The 14,907-nt window shown below is 37.6% G+C and overlaps 1 protein-coding gene across 1 annotated transcript; it reads left to right on the top strand.

The window, feature by feature from the left end:
• The first annotated feature begins 1,023 nt into the window (after window positions 1-1,023).
• On the top strand, window positions 1,024-14,675 carry LOC115422882 (extracellular matrix protein 2). Its single transcript, XM_030139494.1, has 8 exons — window positions 1,024-1,199; window positions 1,876-1,991; window positions 2,953-3,085; window positions 3,165-3,322; window positions 3,920-4,059; window positions 13,009-13,335; window positions 13,811-14,006; window positions 14,463-14,675. Exons 1-7 carry the CDS (start codon window positions 1,145-1,147, stop codon window positions 13,986-13,988), a joined length of 1,107 nt encoding a protein of 368 aa, XP_029995354.1. The 5' UTR covers window positions 1,024-1,144; the 3' UTR covers window positions 13,989-14,006; window positions 14,463-14,675.
• The last annotated feature ends 232 nt before the right edge of the window (window positions 14,676-14,907 follow it).

Raw genomic sequence — 14,907 nt, 5'->3', positions numbered from 1 at the left:
AAACAGTAGTTGCATTTAGTGCAGTGTTTTTCAACCTTGGGGTCGGGACCCGACATGGGGTCACCTGGAATTCAAATGGGGTCACCTGAAATTTCTACTAATTGATAAAAATAAAAACTCACTAATAAAGAATATATGGTGAGTTGAGAGAGACAATCACAATACATAAAAGACATGACAAACTATGAAGCTGAAACTGAAGCACTGTGGTACTGTTTATCTTTCAAATGTTCATTGTGGTCGGTTTCAGATCCTGCAGTTCTTTTATAATTCATAGTTTGAGTTATTGTTTGTTCTGTATTAATTGTCAGCCTTGTAAATCCAACCTGGACTGATTGTACATATCCTGACCAAGGAAAATCAAATTCTCACTTTGTGCAGTAATCTACACCTGGCTTTTCTGCCTCCGTCCATAATAATATACATTATATAGACTAAATGTCATCTGAAATTAACGTTTATTTGAAACATAGTATAGCAAACTATTACATGATCAAAGGCAAATTAATTTTAGCAAAAAAAAAAAGTGTCTGTTTTGAATGTCTGGGGTTGCCAGAAATTTGTGATGTTAAAATGGGGTCATGTGCCAAAAATGGTTGGGAACCACTGATTTAGTGGTTCATCGCTGTTTGCTGCAGGCTGGGCTTGGGCGACCTCTAACAGGGTGGAGGACACGTGGAAAAGGAGAGGAGACCACTGCACTCATGGAGGCTCTAAAGGAACTTCATGCAGAGAAGTGGAAGCTGATGGATCAGGGAAAGACCCAAGAAAAGGAGGAAGAAGAAGAGGATGAGGATGATGATGATGATGATGATGATGATGATGACGATGACGACGATGATGATGACGATGACGATGATGATGAGGAGGAAGAGGAGGAGGAAGAAGAGGAGGAGGAGGAGGTTATGATTTGCATTAATTAATTTAATTAATTTAAAATTCATTAATCTAGCTGTGATACATCATGGTACTTCTTATTTATTACTAGGAAGAAGAAGAAGAGGAAGAAGAGGAAGAGGAAGAAGAAGAGGAAGAAGAAGCAACTGAGTCTCCCAGCAATCAAACAGAAACCCACTCCAGCTCTACTTCTCCTTCTGGTGAGTGTCGGATTGCAAACAGAGAAATCAACTGCAAGGGCCTCGGCATGACTCACCTGCCAATCATCCTTGACCCGGAAGCCACGAAGCTGGACATGGCAGGTGAGTGTGTGTATATTTGTACAGATGATAACTGGACACTATGGTGACACGGCAGTGACACTGATTACATGTTAAGTGCCTTTTTAATAAACCATTATGCTCAATGTTGATGCTGTTTTGATAATACAATAGAATACAGTAATTGTAATAATAGTGTGTTTTATATATAGTTTTATTTTGTATGTAGTTTGATTAAAAATATAAAATATTAAACTGTATTGTTTTTTGTTTTTTTTTGTAACTAAAAGTTTGCCACTTATTTTATTATTTACATGTCAAAGCAAAATATATAATGGCCAATAGGTTAATTGTCTTTTCATGTAAAAAGTACCATTATGTGATGTTAAATGATATATAATGTGACATATCATACTTATTGAATCTGATCATTTCTTGTGCTTTCACATACTTCACTGTTGCCCAAAAAGTTGGTCAATTTTGTTTTCAGATACATTCCTCTTTTTATTCCTATTTACACACAGTAAAGTATCAGTAATCACCTTTGACTGGGTACAATGATTACACACTGAGTCCCAGTTACACTTTACCAAGAATAAATCACACTGTTACAATCATTTCAAAAGAAGTTGTAAAAACATTTTCTCCCAACTTTATGGACAACAGTGTACATACATTATGCATTACATTTCATATAATCTGATTTATCATTTATCAGATAACAAGATCAAAAGTATTGCCCCAAAAGATTTCTCGGGCCTGCTCAACCTGGACACACTGGATCTGAGCAAAAACAATTTGGATGATGAATCATTCAGCCAAAACCCCCTGTCTGTGAGTAACTGTTCTGAGTGCATGTGTTTGGCCTTGTCCAAGCTCGTACCTCACATAACACTCCTCTGGACATGCAAGTCCTATTCAGCTTCTCCCTCTGCAGGCAATGTGTGTAACAATTGCTTTTTGTGGACTATTTTAGATTTAAAACTTGCAAATTGCATCCGTAGTTCGAGCCCATTGAATGCTGATCTAGGGGAGCTGTTGTGTGTTATCCCCTCTATTGTACTGAAAAACTGAAAACACCTTTTATTTTGCACAGATGGTAGAGGTTAGTGTTGTAGAACTAGTCTGATCTTAATCCTAAGGCTGCAGCTCAAATCCAATGAGTGAGTTTGTGAATTACAAGCCAGTTTTATAACTAACTTTGCATCTAATTAAAATAAAAACCAGGCCTTATCCTGTGTCATTACAGTAATATAAGAGTACTGAAAAGTGCATTAACTAATCCTTTCTAAGAATAACCTCTGGTCTATAACCTCTAAATGACCACAGGCCACAGTGAGGCAGCCTAACACACTCCGACCAATCGTCACACGCTACCATCAGCACACTCTCACAGTATTGGTTGGACAGACCTGTTGGAAACCAACTAGAGCCAATGATGTGGAGAATAAAAGACAAAAATATTTTTAGAGAATTTATTTTTTTTATTTTGTGCTCACATTGCAGTAATGACAGAGAACTGATGGACTGGCTAGAGGAATACAGCAAAGGCTTCAGTCCACTTACTTGACACACATCCACCACAGCAGCTTCCAATGAGGAGCCACACAGAGTGGCTTTACTAAAAATACAACATGATAGATGACATGGAAAAGATGCACAGAGCTGACATTCTCTCATTTGGTGTACTTTTGTGAACTCTGGGATGGAAATTATGGAGTCTGAGACAAGTATCTATTTTGTCTGTTTTATCTCTCTGGGCTCTTTAACCCTGATTTTGCTGCGTCTTATGCAGAACTTGACCTTTCTGAAGAAATTGAACCTAGACAACAACCTGCTCACCAGGGTGCCGGCCTTGCCCTCCTCTTTGGAGGAGCTAAAAATCAACAAAAACAAGCTCAGTGCAGTCACACCGTACTGTTTCAGAGGTAGGACCCACGTCTGTGCTCTGTAACTCTTATGTCTGTGTACAAATTGTCAATAAATTTAAGTGCATCCTCTTTCTAGGCTTGAATAGTCTTTTAAATCTGGAGTTGGAGGAGAATGGCCTCCATGAGGGCAGTGTGTCACCTCAAGCCTTCAGACCACTACAGAAGCTTCTGGAGCTCCAGCTGGACAACAACCGCTTCCGATCTCTCCCCGTGGGCCTCCCACCTTCCCTACAGGTAATATCACTTCAATAACAGATGCATCTCCTTAACCCATAAAGACCCAGTGCTACCTCTGTGTCAGTTCCCAAATGAAAGTTTCAGTATTTTTTACCTTTTTTAAGTGATTTATCACAATTTATTCCAATATCAAGTAAAAAATCTGGTATTTTTATATTTTTAATTTGCTGATTATGTAGATGTCCATAAAAACTCAGTTTAAAGTTAAGGATTATTATATCAAAAATAGAGAAAACTGAAGAAAAAGTGAAGTTTGCAGTAAAATATATAATTAACTGAACATAAACCCAGTGTGTCCATCCACTGTCATTTATCAAACTCCGTGGGTTTTACTGGTGAATCAGTATTGTAGAAGATGACGGTGTTCACTACGGAGCCTCTGAACGTCCAAATGGGTCATATCTGATGACCATGAAAAGATGATAAATTGTATTTTACACCAATTATTTACATGTATTGATAGGATTAGTGTAACAGAAGTTAGTAAACACTTTACATCGGTAGATGATTTCAGTCACCAGTGGCTGTTTGGGTCTTTATGAGCTAAAATGGAACCGCAGGACTCTGGGTTTAAGTGTCTTTCTTTGTGTACAGGAGCTGGAGATTAATGAAAATCTGATTGAGGAGGTGACAGAACAAGCACTGAGAGGTTGTATTCATCTGCGAGTTCTGGACATGAGTCATAATCTGCTGCATCAGCAAGGCATTGACCCCCATGCCTGGAGACATGCCCGGTATATCCATCTATTCTTGTATTTATCTACACATCACATCCATATATTCATGTATTTATCCACACATCACATCTATATATTCACGTATTTATCCACACATCACATTTATATATTCATGTATTTATCCACACATCACATCCATATATTCATGTATTTATCTACACATCACATCCATATATTCATGTATTTATCCACACATCACATCCATATATTCATGTATTTATCTACACATCACATCCATATATTCATGTATTTATCTACACATCACATCCATATATTCATGTATTTATCTACACATCACATCTATATATTCACGTATTTATCCACACATCACATCTATATATTCATGTATTTATCCACACATCACATCTATATATTCATGTATTTATCTACACATCACATCCATATATTCATGTATTTATCTACACATCACATCCATATATTCATGTATTTATCTACACATCACATCTATATATTCACGTATTTATCCACACATCACATCTATATATTCACATATTTATCCACACATCACATCTATATATTCATGTATTTATCCACACATCACATCCATATATTCATGTATTTATCCACACATCACATCTATATATTCACGTATTTATCCACACATCACATCTATATATTCACGTATTTATCCACACATCACATCTATATATTCACATATTTATCCACACATCACATCTATATATTCATGTATTTAGAATAGAATAGACTTTATTTGTCATTTGCACAGATACATTGCAGTATAGGCGCATTGGAATTCTTGTGCGTTTCCCTGAGTCAGAAAAGGGAGCTTGAACAAAATGTGAAGATATGACAAAAAAACAGGCAGATACAAAGCATAAAACATAGCTAAACCTACAAGAGAACAGTTATTGCATATACAGCTCAGATGCACATTTCTAACAATACAGTATTATATAAAAAGGGGTAATAGTAATGATAAGAGTCCTGAGAGGTAAACAAGTTACTGCACGTTAGAATTAAAAGTACTGTGATGTATAGCAGGTTATTGCCCATTCAATTTAAAGTACTAGGAGGTAGACCAGTTTATTGCACTTTCAAGTAAAACACTGGGAGGTAAAGCAGGGAGGGAGGTATCCACACATCACATCTATATATTAATTTTTTTATATATATATTTTATATATTCATGTATTTATCCACACATAACATCTATATATTTCTTAGTGAGCTTTTGTAGTTCCCCCATCAGCCACAAGAGGGTAGATTTCCTGTTTTGTTTTTTTTTGTTTTTTGTGTTTTTTTTTAGAAATCTGAACACTTCTAGTATCAAAAAACCTCTACAAGAAAATTTACAAACATGAACCATCTACCATCCTGTTTACAGGATATTTATCAATGCCATATAACTATGTGATTCACTTTAATAGTTTCACAGATAAACCTAAGGAACCATGCTTGTTATCCTCCTGTCTCTGTCCATATATTATATTCAGATACACACATGCTTCACACACACTCGTCACAGATTGTGACAGTTGACCTCGTATACGTAGATGAGTCGTCATATGAGAAGTAGCTGCGGGGCAAGTGTGTGTGCCTGCATGTGCGTGTGTGTGCACTGAGTGTCTCTATGTGTTTGTGGTGCAGTGCATTGTATGTGAGAGTGTGTGTTGTTTAAATATAGTGAATTCCAGTGGGTTTTTCTTTGCTTTCTGCGATCCTTTTAAACCACAATGGGAGCTTCAGGCAAGTAAAGAAATGAAAATGTTAAAAAAAAAAAAAAAAAAAAAAAAAAGGAAGAAAAATACAATGTGGGTGACTCTGATCAAGTACAAAGAGTACATTTCAGAGAGATGGAAAATATAAATTAATGAAGTGTATTCATCAATAATGTGTGATAGATGCATGTAGTTGGTTGTCTATGTGCAGAGGATGTTAAACAACAGAGATCGCTCAAGTGAAAAGAGTGCAACACAAAACACAGTGGAAAGAAAAGGGCTCTAAATGTACTGTACTCCATGCCTGACACTTGACCTCATTAGTGGCGGGGGCAGTAGTCTTCCCATTGGCTCTGGAGGCTTAATAGCACCTCCACTGTTTTAAAATGGCTTTCTTTGGGCTGCACAGACAACAGAGTGCAAATTCTGCTTGACCCGAACTCTGCAAACACACCGCGGGACAATTTCTTAGGGGGGCAAAGGTCAAAAATGAGGCCAGAATCCATAAAACACAGCCCTTCATTGTTGTTGGCTTTATTCTGTAGATGTCATGATTTTTACTGGACTGCATGTAATCGAATGGCATGAAGTAACAGCAAAAAAACAAACTGCAGTTGAGAAACAGGCAGGGAAAACAGCAGAACATGAATTGAATATAAATCGCCTGATGATAAAGTAAACATTATTGTGCTGGTTCTGGTTAGTAAATCGCCTTCTTTCCATGTCATGGAGTCAGTGTTGTTATTGCCGCCTGCTGGGATTGAAAATCTGATTGGACAATATCAGAGTTTATATGGAACTGGGGAATAAGGCTTGGACCGGGGACGTGTCCTAGACGGGTCCTACTGCCAGCACCCCTTCTATTATGTACCTTGTAAATATATGTCACTGGTGTTTTTGTGTGTGTCTGTATAGATAAATGCATTATTTTTTTAGTTTTTTTAGGGTTTTTTTTTAGAGTTTTTTAAATCTGTGTTTTTGCTCTCAGTTAACTTCCCCTACATCTGCTTGTATTTTTCACTTATGTGTTCACAATAGCCAATGCAAAACATGAACACATGCTCAACAAGTGATCATCCGTATGAGTGCGTGATCATCCAGGTACACGCGTGTTACATAACCATGCTCTGCAGTAGCATCCAATTAATGCTGTTGCACTAACAGCCATGAAATGAGTTGTCTCTCCTTAGGGGTTACAACTAACAGCCTCTTTACTTTCATCTTTTAACACACAGATGCTCATGCCAGAAAGAGAAACACACACATACACCTATTTGCACTCCTCCCCTGACTCTTTATGAATCTGTCAACCTAGATAACTTCTTGTCTTAAATACCCAATCCCATAATACTGCCAGTAAACAGACCCTCCTCCCAGCACCACATGTTCACTGACAGAACTAAACATGTTTTAGATTACTTACACTTGTAAAGCAATAGATGCAGCTCTGATTCTAAAAGCCTGACGTAGTCATATTTTATGGGTAATATGGTTTCAGTTGCAGCTTTTAAGTCTTTCTGTCATCTAACTTTATTTGTTAAAAGACTCTATTGATTTTCTGGCCGTAATCCCTTCTGAAGCTTAACATAATAACCTTGAAGAGGTCATATGTAGTATTAATATTCCAAAGTGTCAACAGCAGGGTGAAGTCATGCTCCAGAATGCACCTATGGCTACCAAAACCAATGTTTTACGGTTACGTTCTCCACCACATTCAAGGTGTGAAGGGCATTATTACCCCACCCCTCGAAGGGGAGGCAAGGGGTATTTGTTTTCTGGTTTGGTTTGGTTTGGTTTGGTTTGTTTGTTTGTTTGTTTGTTTGTTTGTTTGTTTACACTCTAGCAGCAAAACTGTTGGTTGAATTCATACCAAATTGGGTTTATAGATTAACAGTGACCCAGAATAGATCTGATTATATTTTGGGAATATTAGGTCAAAGTTAAAATTTTTTATACATTTTTTAAATCTTTTTTTTTCCATTTACTTAAAATGGGCAAAATTTAAAATGTCTGTAGCAGCAAAACTATTGGTTGAATTCATACCAAAATTGGTTCTAAGATTGCCAGTGACCCAGAATAGATGTCATGACATTTTTGGAAAAATAGGCCAAAGTTTACATTTTTTATGAATTTTTTCATTCTTTTTTTCCCCCATTTACTCATAATATGCAAAATTTCAAATGTCTGTAGCAGCAAAACAATTGGTTGAATTCATACCAAATTGAGTTTATAGACTGCCAGTGACCCAGAATAGATGTGGTTACATTTTGGGAAAAGTAGGTCAAAGTTCAAATTTTTGTGATTTTTTTTTTAAATCGTTTTTTTCTTCTCCCATTTACTTATAATGGGCAAAATTTCACATGTCTATAAAAACATCCATTTTGTTCAAACTTGGCGCACATATAGAGGCAGTTGATATGCTGACATCAGCTGGATCCATGCCAAAATTTGTTTGACGCTGTACTCATCTGCAATATAGCTGACTCCTTCAAATGAAAAACTCAAAAGTATTTATTTTAACAGCTGGTCCAAATTATACTCTACCTTTTTATTACAGTGTTATAATCTTACCTCAGTATTAACACCAATCACCTCTGTTTTCCATATGGTTTACATTATCAGTAATTGAACAAAATATCTGTTTTGAATTGTCCAAAGAAGGTCCGAAGTGTCACAGTTTATTATGTGAATCAACAACTGGCAAACTTAGAGTTACTAATATACCTTTATAAGCTTCATAATCAAACTGGTCCGTGTAGAATAAACTGTGATTTCATCATCAAACTCCATTCTTTTCACTTAGTTCTGTGTCCTGTGGTGAAAACAACAGAGCTTCTTTGTCACTTTATTTGACTTTAAATTAAATTTGACACTTTGGCCCCATGGTTCTATGTAAACTCCCTGGACCATGAGTATAAATCCATTCAGTTCGTATCTGTATAATCCAATATACTGGTGTCTTTGGCATAACACTGTAATGATACAATACATTTAGGCCATACTTTTACTTTTATTTTAAAGAAGAATTACTAAATATTGTCCCTTTAATACACCATCCAGTAGTGCACCAGTTAAAAAGGAGATTAAAGCTGTGATTTTAATTAGATTTGATTAGTTTTGTTTGATTAGATTAGATCTTGTTTTGAGCCTATGTATTGTCTTTGCTCCTTCAGTGTGATAGAGGGAATGCTGTTGGAGAGGAGCACTGTGCACATTCATCCTTGCTGCAGGCTCAGACTGACTGCATGGAGGCGCAGGTTCAGTGATCATCACACCAGAGATGTGTGTGTTTTGTTATGTTATGACGTGTCAGAGCCCGATAAGACTCTTTTATCTTCAGACCATTACAAATCGGTTTCATAATAAGCTTACATAAATGGGGAAAATAAGAACACAAGCACCCTTTGCCACATTAAAACTCACCCACTGTGTCATAATGTTACACTGATGTCAAGTGGAAACCTCTGACTTTAATTTAAGCGCTCTTTGTTTTTTATTTAAAAGTTTCTTCAGTTACAGGCACATGTGTTTGAAATGGAAGCTTTTATAGTCTGGCAGACTGGTGTGTAACCTACATGCATACAAATACAACCACAAAAAGCCACATTTTGCTTTTAAATTTATATGCTTCAGTCTGTTTTTCACAGATGTCACAAATGCCCTAAGATATTTCCAGATATCTGCCTCTGATCATAAATTCAGTGCACATAGAAGTCTGTGCCATGGACATGATATAACCAAAATGCTCTCTCTTTCTGCCATTCTTCATCCATCACTTTGGGTTTTTTATATCCAGTCTTGGTTTGTCTCTCCTGCTTGGCACAGCTGCTCTGCCTGGCTATATTACCTATTCTGGTTCGGTTTCCACAGTGCATAGGCCAGCTTGTGTAGCGCTGGCACAGTGATCTCAGCACATATGGAACTGCTTGTATGTGTCAGGCTGTACTTCTTAGTGCTTCTGTATGTGTTTGTGTGTAAGAAAAAGACAAACTGCTCTATGTGCTGGTTCTCATTAAACCCAACACCCTGGGGATGAGCAGACTGTCAGATTGATCAATTTTGGCAATGTTTTGCATAAAAACATGGACACATGCATACAACAATCTATCTGTCTTTATCTACAATTGTGGAAAAAAATATTAGACCACCCTTGTTTTCTTCAATTTCTTGTTCATTTTAATGCCTGGTACAATTAAAGATACAATTGTTTAGACAAATATAATGATAACAACAAAAATAGCCCATAAAAGTTCAACCCTGTAAAGCCTGAACCATTAAATCACTGAAAGAAAATTCCAGTTCTTTGAAACTAGAGCCTCTGTTGGTCCTTCTGAAGAACCCAATTTTTTTTTTTTTTTTTTTTTTTCAAATATCAATTTCCATGTATGAGTTTCAGTTTTGTATCATATTTGATACATCAGGTCTCAATGCTCAAATATTATTTTTGAACAAACAAAAACATAATATACCACAAACATGTCTAACAAATTGGTAATTCCTTTTCCAAATTGGCAAAGTTCTGCCTCCTTCCTCAATAATGACAATCTTGTAGTGTCACTGGAAAAGCCTCTGGTGAACAAATTCCTCCCCCTGGTGGATTATTCGTGTATTGCATGCATCTAAATGTATACATCGGGTTTTTCAAGAAAAAAAATATCACACTGATCATGTAGAGGGCTTCAAAACTCATGTATCAAACATGATACATTTGCCATTATAGGGTTCATTTAAGACCTGATATCTATCCATTTTCCATGGCTTTCTTGATAACAACCAAAATCACTTAAGTTCTTACATCAATAGCTATGGCATTGTACTGCCAAAAACAGTGCTTTTAGGCATTCCATGTTTTCTTTTCTTTCTATTTTAGTCACATGATACACACAGGAATTAGTACTTGATTGCATAACCATTGTTTATGATGACTTTAGATGGTCTAATAATTTTTTCCACAACTGTATATTTCTATACCTATCCATGAGGTATTTAATTGATCTAGAGGACATTATTATATATGTAACCTGTGAATTAGCTGAACACATACATTATTGTTCATATTCATGCTCATTTCTGCATCTCAGGATGGTTACGTATATTATAGTTTGTTCCTCGCATCATTTTACAAGTATGTGGACGTGCATGTGTTGGTGTGTGTGTGCGTGTGTGCATGTGCGTGTATGTGTGTGTGTGTGTGTGTGTGTGCGTGTGTGCGTGTGTGTGTGTGTGTAGGTGTGTGTGTGCGTGTGTGTATGTGTGTGTGTGTGTGTGTGTGTGTGTGTGTGTGTGTGTGTGTGTGTGTATGTGTGTAGGTGCCGTTGCCAGTGGGTGGGGGACTTTAAGAAGAGAAGACTGTGTGTCCCTCTGCTCATTAATACCATGTGGAGCTCTGAGCAGCGGTGGGCTGCTGCTGAGCTTCCTGGCAAGGATTTAGAATACAAATCAGCACACAACTGGTCTAAACTGGTACTGAAAAACAAAAGGAGAGATATATTTCAGGGCTTAGAATTCATGCATAAGCTCCATTTTCACAGTCATCCATAACTGCCACTGTATGTGCAAGTTAAACAAAAAGCCTGGAGGTGCGTTTGGTGTATGCTGGTATGCATGATTACATATTTTGCGGTAAATCTGTCTAAGAGCTTCCTCCCATGTGCCTTAACTATGTTTTCAGTTAAACATTTATGGTATTAATGTTATGTTTTATTAGACTTTTACTGTGAACACTGTCTGACTACTGATTTCTGCTCCATACAGATAAATAATCACTGAAGTGCATCAACATTTGGATCCACTTAAAGAACTTAAACCCCTTCTCACTGTCAGAAATCATCCGTTTCAGTCTCATGGTGATACAAATCCCACAGAAACCCTTATGTCTCAAGCAGCCTTTAAAGGGAGGACGGTTAATACAGGAGTCTTATAGTAAGTCACCTTTACAAGGAGCAGAAAAGCTGAGACACCCAACATCAGTCAAGCAGATGCTGGTCCAAACATCTCACACTTTAATAACTGTTTGCTTTCTTTCACCTCATTGGTCTTCATTTCAATTAACCATGCACTCACTGGCCGGACACCTAATTGCGTCCAAGCTATTCAGTGAGGTGTACGAGTCGTGGTTATTTAGACAGGAAATGACTTTTCCCTCCTGCTGTGAGCTTTGCTGTAAACTCACAACAGCCGTGTGGGATATCCAACAAAAACACCAAACCCCTACTGCACCTTTGCCCCAGACCCCTGAAATCCGGTCCTCCTTCCATAGTCATTCATTCTCTCGCCCACAAAAACCAGCGGTGTTTCACCTTTATCAGCCACACATCCCCCTTACAGCGTGCCTCCTCAAAACCCATTACTGTTTCTTGCTGCTCCCCCACGAATCCCCACAGCTTGGCCTCCTGCTCTGTGCTCCTGCCGCCCCACCGGTGCTGTGCAGGAGTCTAGCAACTATAAAACATTAGGTCCACTACAGTCTGAAGCCCTGAAAGCTGAGAGGGGGGAGTGTACAGCCATTATTTTACTATGCCTCAAAAGAAGGATCTCAAATGACTTTTCTTTCAATGACCTTTGTAAGAAAAATCCTGCATATTTTTCTCTTCCATTCTCTTTTTATTCTCATGTGTGTTTTACGTTTCTTCTGAGGTTTCTCAGTTCTGAGGTCTCCACACTGGCTCCCTGTCTCTCAGAGAATAGACTTTAAAATTCTCCTGCTAGCATATAAAGCACTGAATGGTTTAGGCCCAAAATACATCAGAGACCTTCTAGTCCAGTATGAACCATCCAGACCACTCAAGTCGTCTGGTACAGGTCTGCTCTGTGTTCCCAAAAGACAGAGCTAAACACGGAGAAACAGCGTTCAGTTTATATGTTCCGTATATCTGGAGCAAACTACCAGAAAATATCAGGTCTGCTGAGAGTCTGAGTTCTTTTAAGTCAAGGTTAAAGACTCACCTGTTCACTGCTGCCTTTGACTAAAAGGCTTTTTACTTTTTACATTTTTTTATTCTCTTTCTAAACTCTGCACTGCAACTCTTACTTTAATGTGTGTGTGTTTTTATATTTTTGGATTTTATGTGTTCTTTTCTTACTTGCTGTTTTTAATCACCTTTTACATGTTTCTTTTATGTTTTAAATGTGTTTCTTTTTCCCTGTTGTTGTATTTCAATGTCCTGTGTGAAGCACCTTGAATTGCCTTGTTGCTGAAATGTGCTATATAAATAAACTTGCCGTGCCTTGCCTTTCTTCCTCTTAGCTCACTGGAAACCCTGGACTTGTCCCACAACCAGTTCACCTCTGTCCCCATGAATCTACCCCGGCCTCTCCGTAAACTAGACCTGCAACACAACAACATCACTCAAATCCCCGCCTTCACATTCCGTCACCTGCGGCCTGGCCTACAGTCCCTCCATCTTTCCCACAACGCTTTGAGCAACGAGGGTGTACAGCGATATTCTTTTGTGGGTTCATACCGCTCACTTGGCGAGCTCTTCCTAGACAACAACAGTCTGAGGGAGGTCCCCCGCTGTGTGCGACAGTTTAAGAACCTGCAGCTGCTCAGACTCAACAACAACCTGATCAGGTAGCATTAAGCTTAGTCTTTTTATAACAGTAAAATGTGATTTTCATAATGCAGGGATAAGCCCTGCGCTCGCCTGTTACTCAGTCCCAGCCCTAATACCATTAGATCTGCTAGTGGCCCAGAAGCAAAGGATATTTTGGCACATTAATTTTCTTACGCAAACACATTTATTCAAACCCACTCTTCAACAAAAGATGGATGCTCTATTGCTACTGTCAAAAAAATTATTAAAAATATTAACCGCAGCATGGATTTTGCCCTTTTGATCAAACTTAGATTAAAACTGGTGACACAAAACACACTCATGACGTTGATTTATAGTTTGCTGTAATAACCCATAAGATAAAAGCTGCTGTTCTGACCTCTTAGTTGTTTACAGTTCAGCTAAAGAATGCACAGACACAAAACAGACCTCAGTGCAGTTTCTGGCGTATTCTGTGCAACTATAAACTTACTGTTGTTGTGTTATTCACAGGCGGTTGAGGCAGTGGGGAGTATGTCATCCTCGCAATCCTGGCACCACCTTGGCTTCAGTCCACATGGAGAATAACCTGCTGGAGGTGGACAAGATTCCACAGAATGTCTTCACCTGTCTTACTGATGCCAAGGGACTTGTCCTCCAGCCACAGAAAGGACACACAAATAACAAATAGATCACTCAGGGGGACACACTGGAAAAAATCAAAATCTTACCAAGTGTATTTTTCTCATTTCTAGTCAAAATATCTCATCACACTTAAAATAAGACATAATCCCCTAAAGAATAACTTTTCAGTGAGATATAAAAACTTATTTTTAGACAATAGATCTTGAAAATCTTATTTCAAGAAATCTTACCATTTGTTCCATTGGAGGATTTTTTTTTTTTTTTTTTTTTTTTGCTTAATTCAAGATTTTTTTTGCTTAATTCAAGCAAAAAAAAATCTACCACTGAAGCAAGTTAAAATTATCTTGGTAAGATTTCTTGAAATAAGATTTTCAAGATCTATTGTCTAAAAATAAGTTCTTATATCTCACTGAAAAGTTACTCTTTAGGTGATTATAACTTATTTTAAGTGTGATGCGAAATTTTGACCAGAAATGAGGAAAAATACACTTGGTAAGATTTTGATTTTTTCCAGTGCACCCATGAAGTACATAAACATACATGTACATGCAATTCAATGCATACAGATATAGTTACATCACTTTTTTCTATGTTCTACATTTCCAGTTCTGTTGATTTATTATGTAGCTTGTGTAGACAGATCAAGCTGCAGTGTTCTTATCTGAAGGCCTCTTTTTTCACATCTTATATTTTATTCAGACAAAGACTTTACTGTCTAAAAATGTATGAAAGTGAAAATGTAATTACACAGTCTTCATTAAAATATCTCTATATACTCAAAAAGGTTAATGCTACTCAAAACCCTATTTTCTGTTTCTGCATCCGAAACACTAGTGTGGGACTTGTAATATCAGTCTTCGTGAATAAAGTCGGCCTGTTTGGATGTGACAGTGATGTCAGGAGGTCACGAAGCAGTCGTGTCTTGGGTCTGCACCCTCGGGGTCCTTGAGAGAAAGTGAAAATGT

The sequence above is a fragment of the Sphaeramia orbicularis genome, chromosome 7 (assembly GCF_902148855.1).
Source record: "Sphaeramia orbicularis chromosome 7, fSphaOr1.1, whole genome shotgun sequence".
Classification (NCBI taxonomy): Eukaryota; Metazoa; Chordata; class Actinopteri; order Kurtiformes; family Apogonidae; genus Sphaeramia; species Sphaeramia orbicularis.
This window is presented reverse-complemented; position numbering and strand designations above follow the sequence as displayed.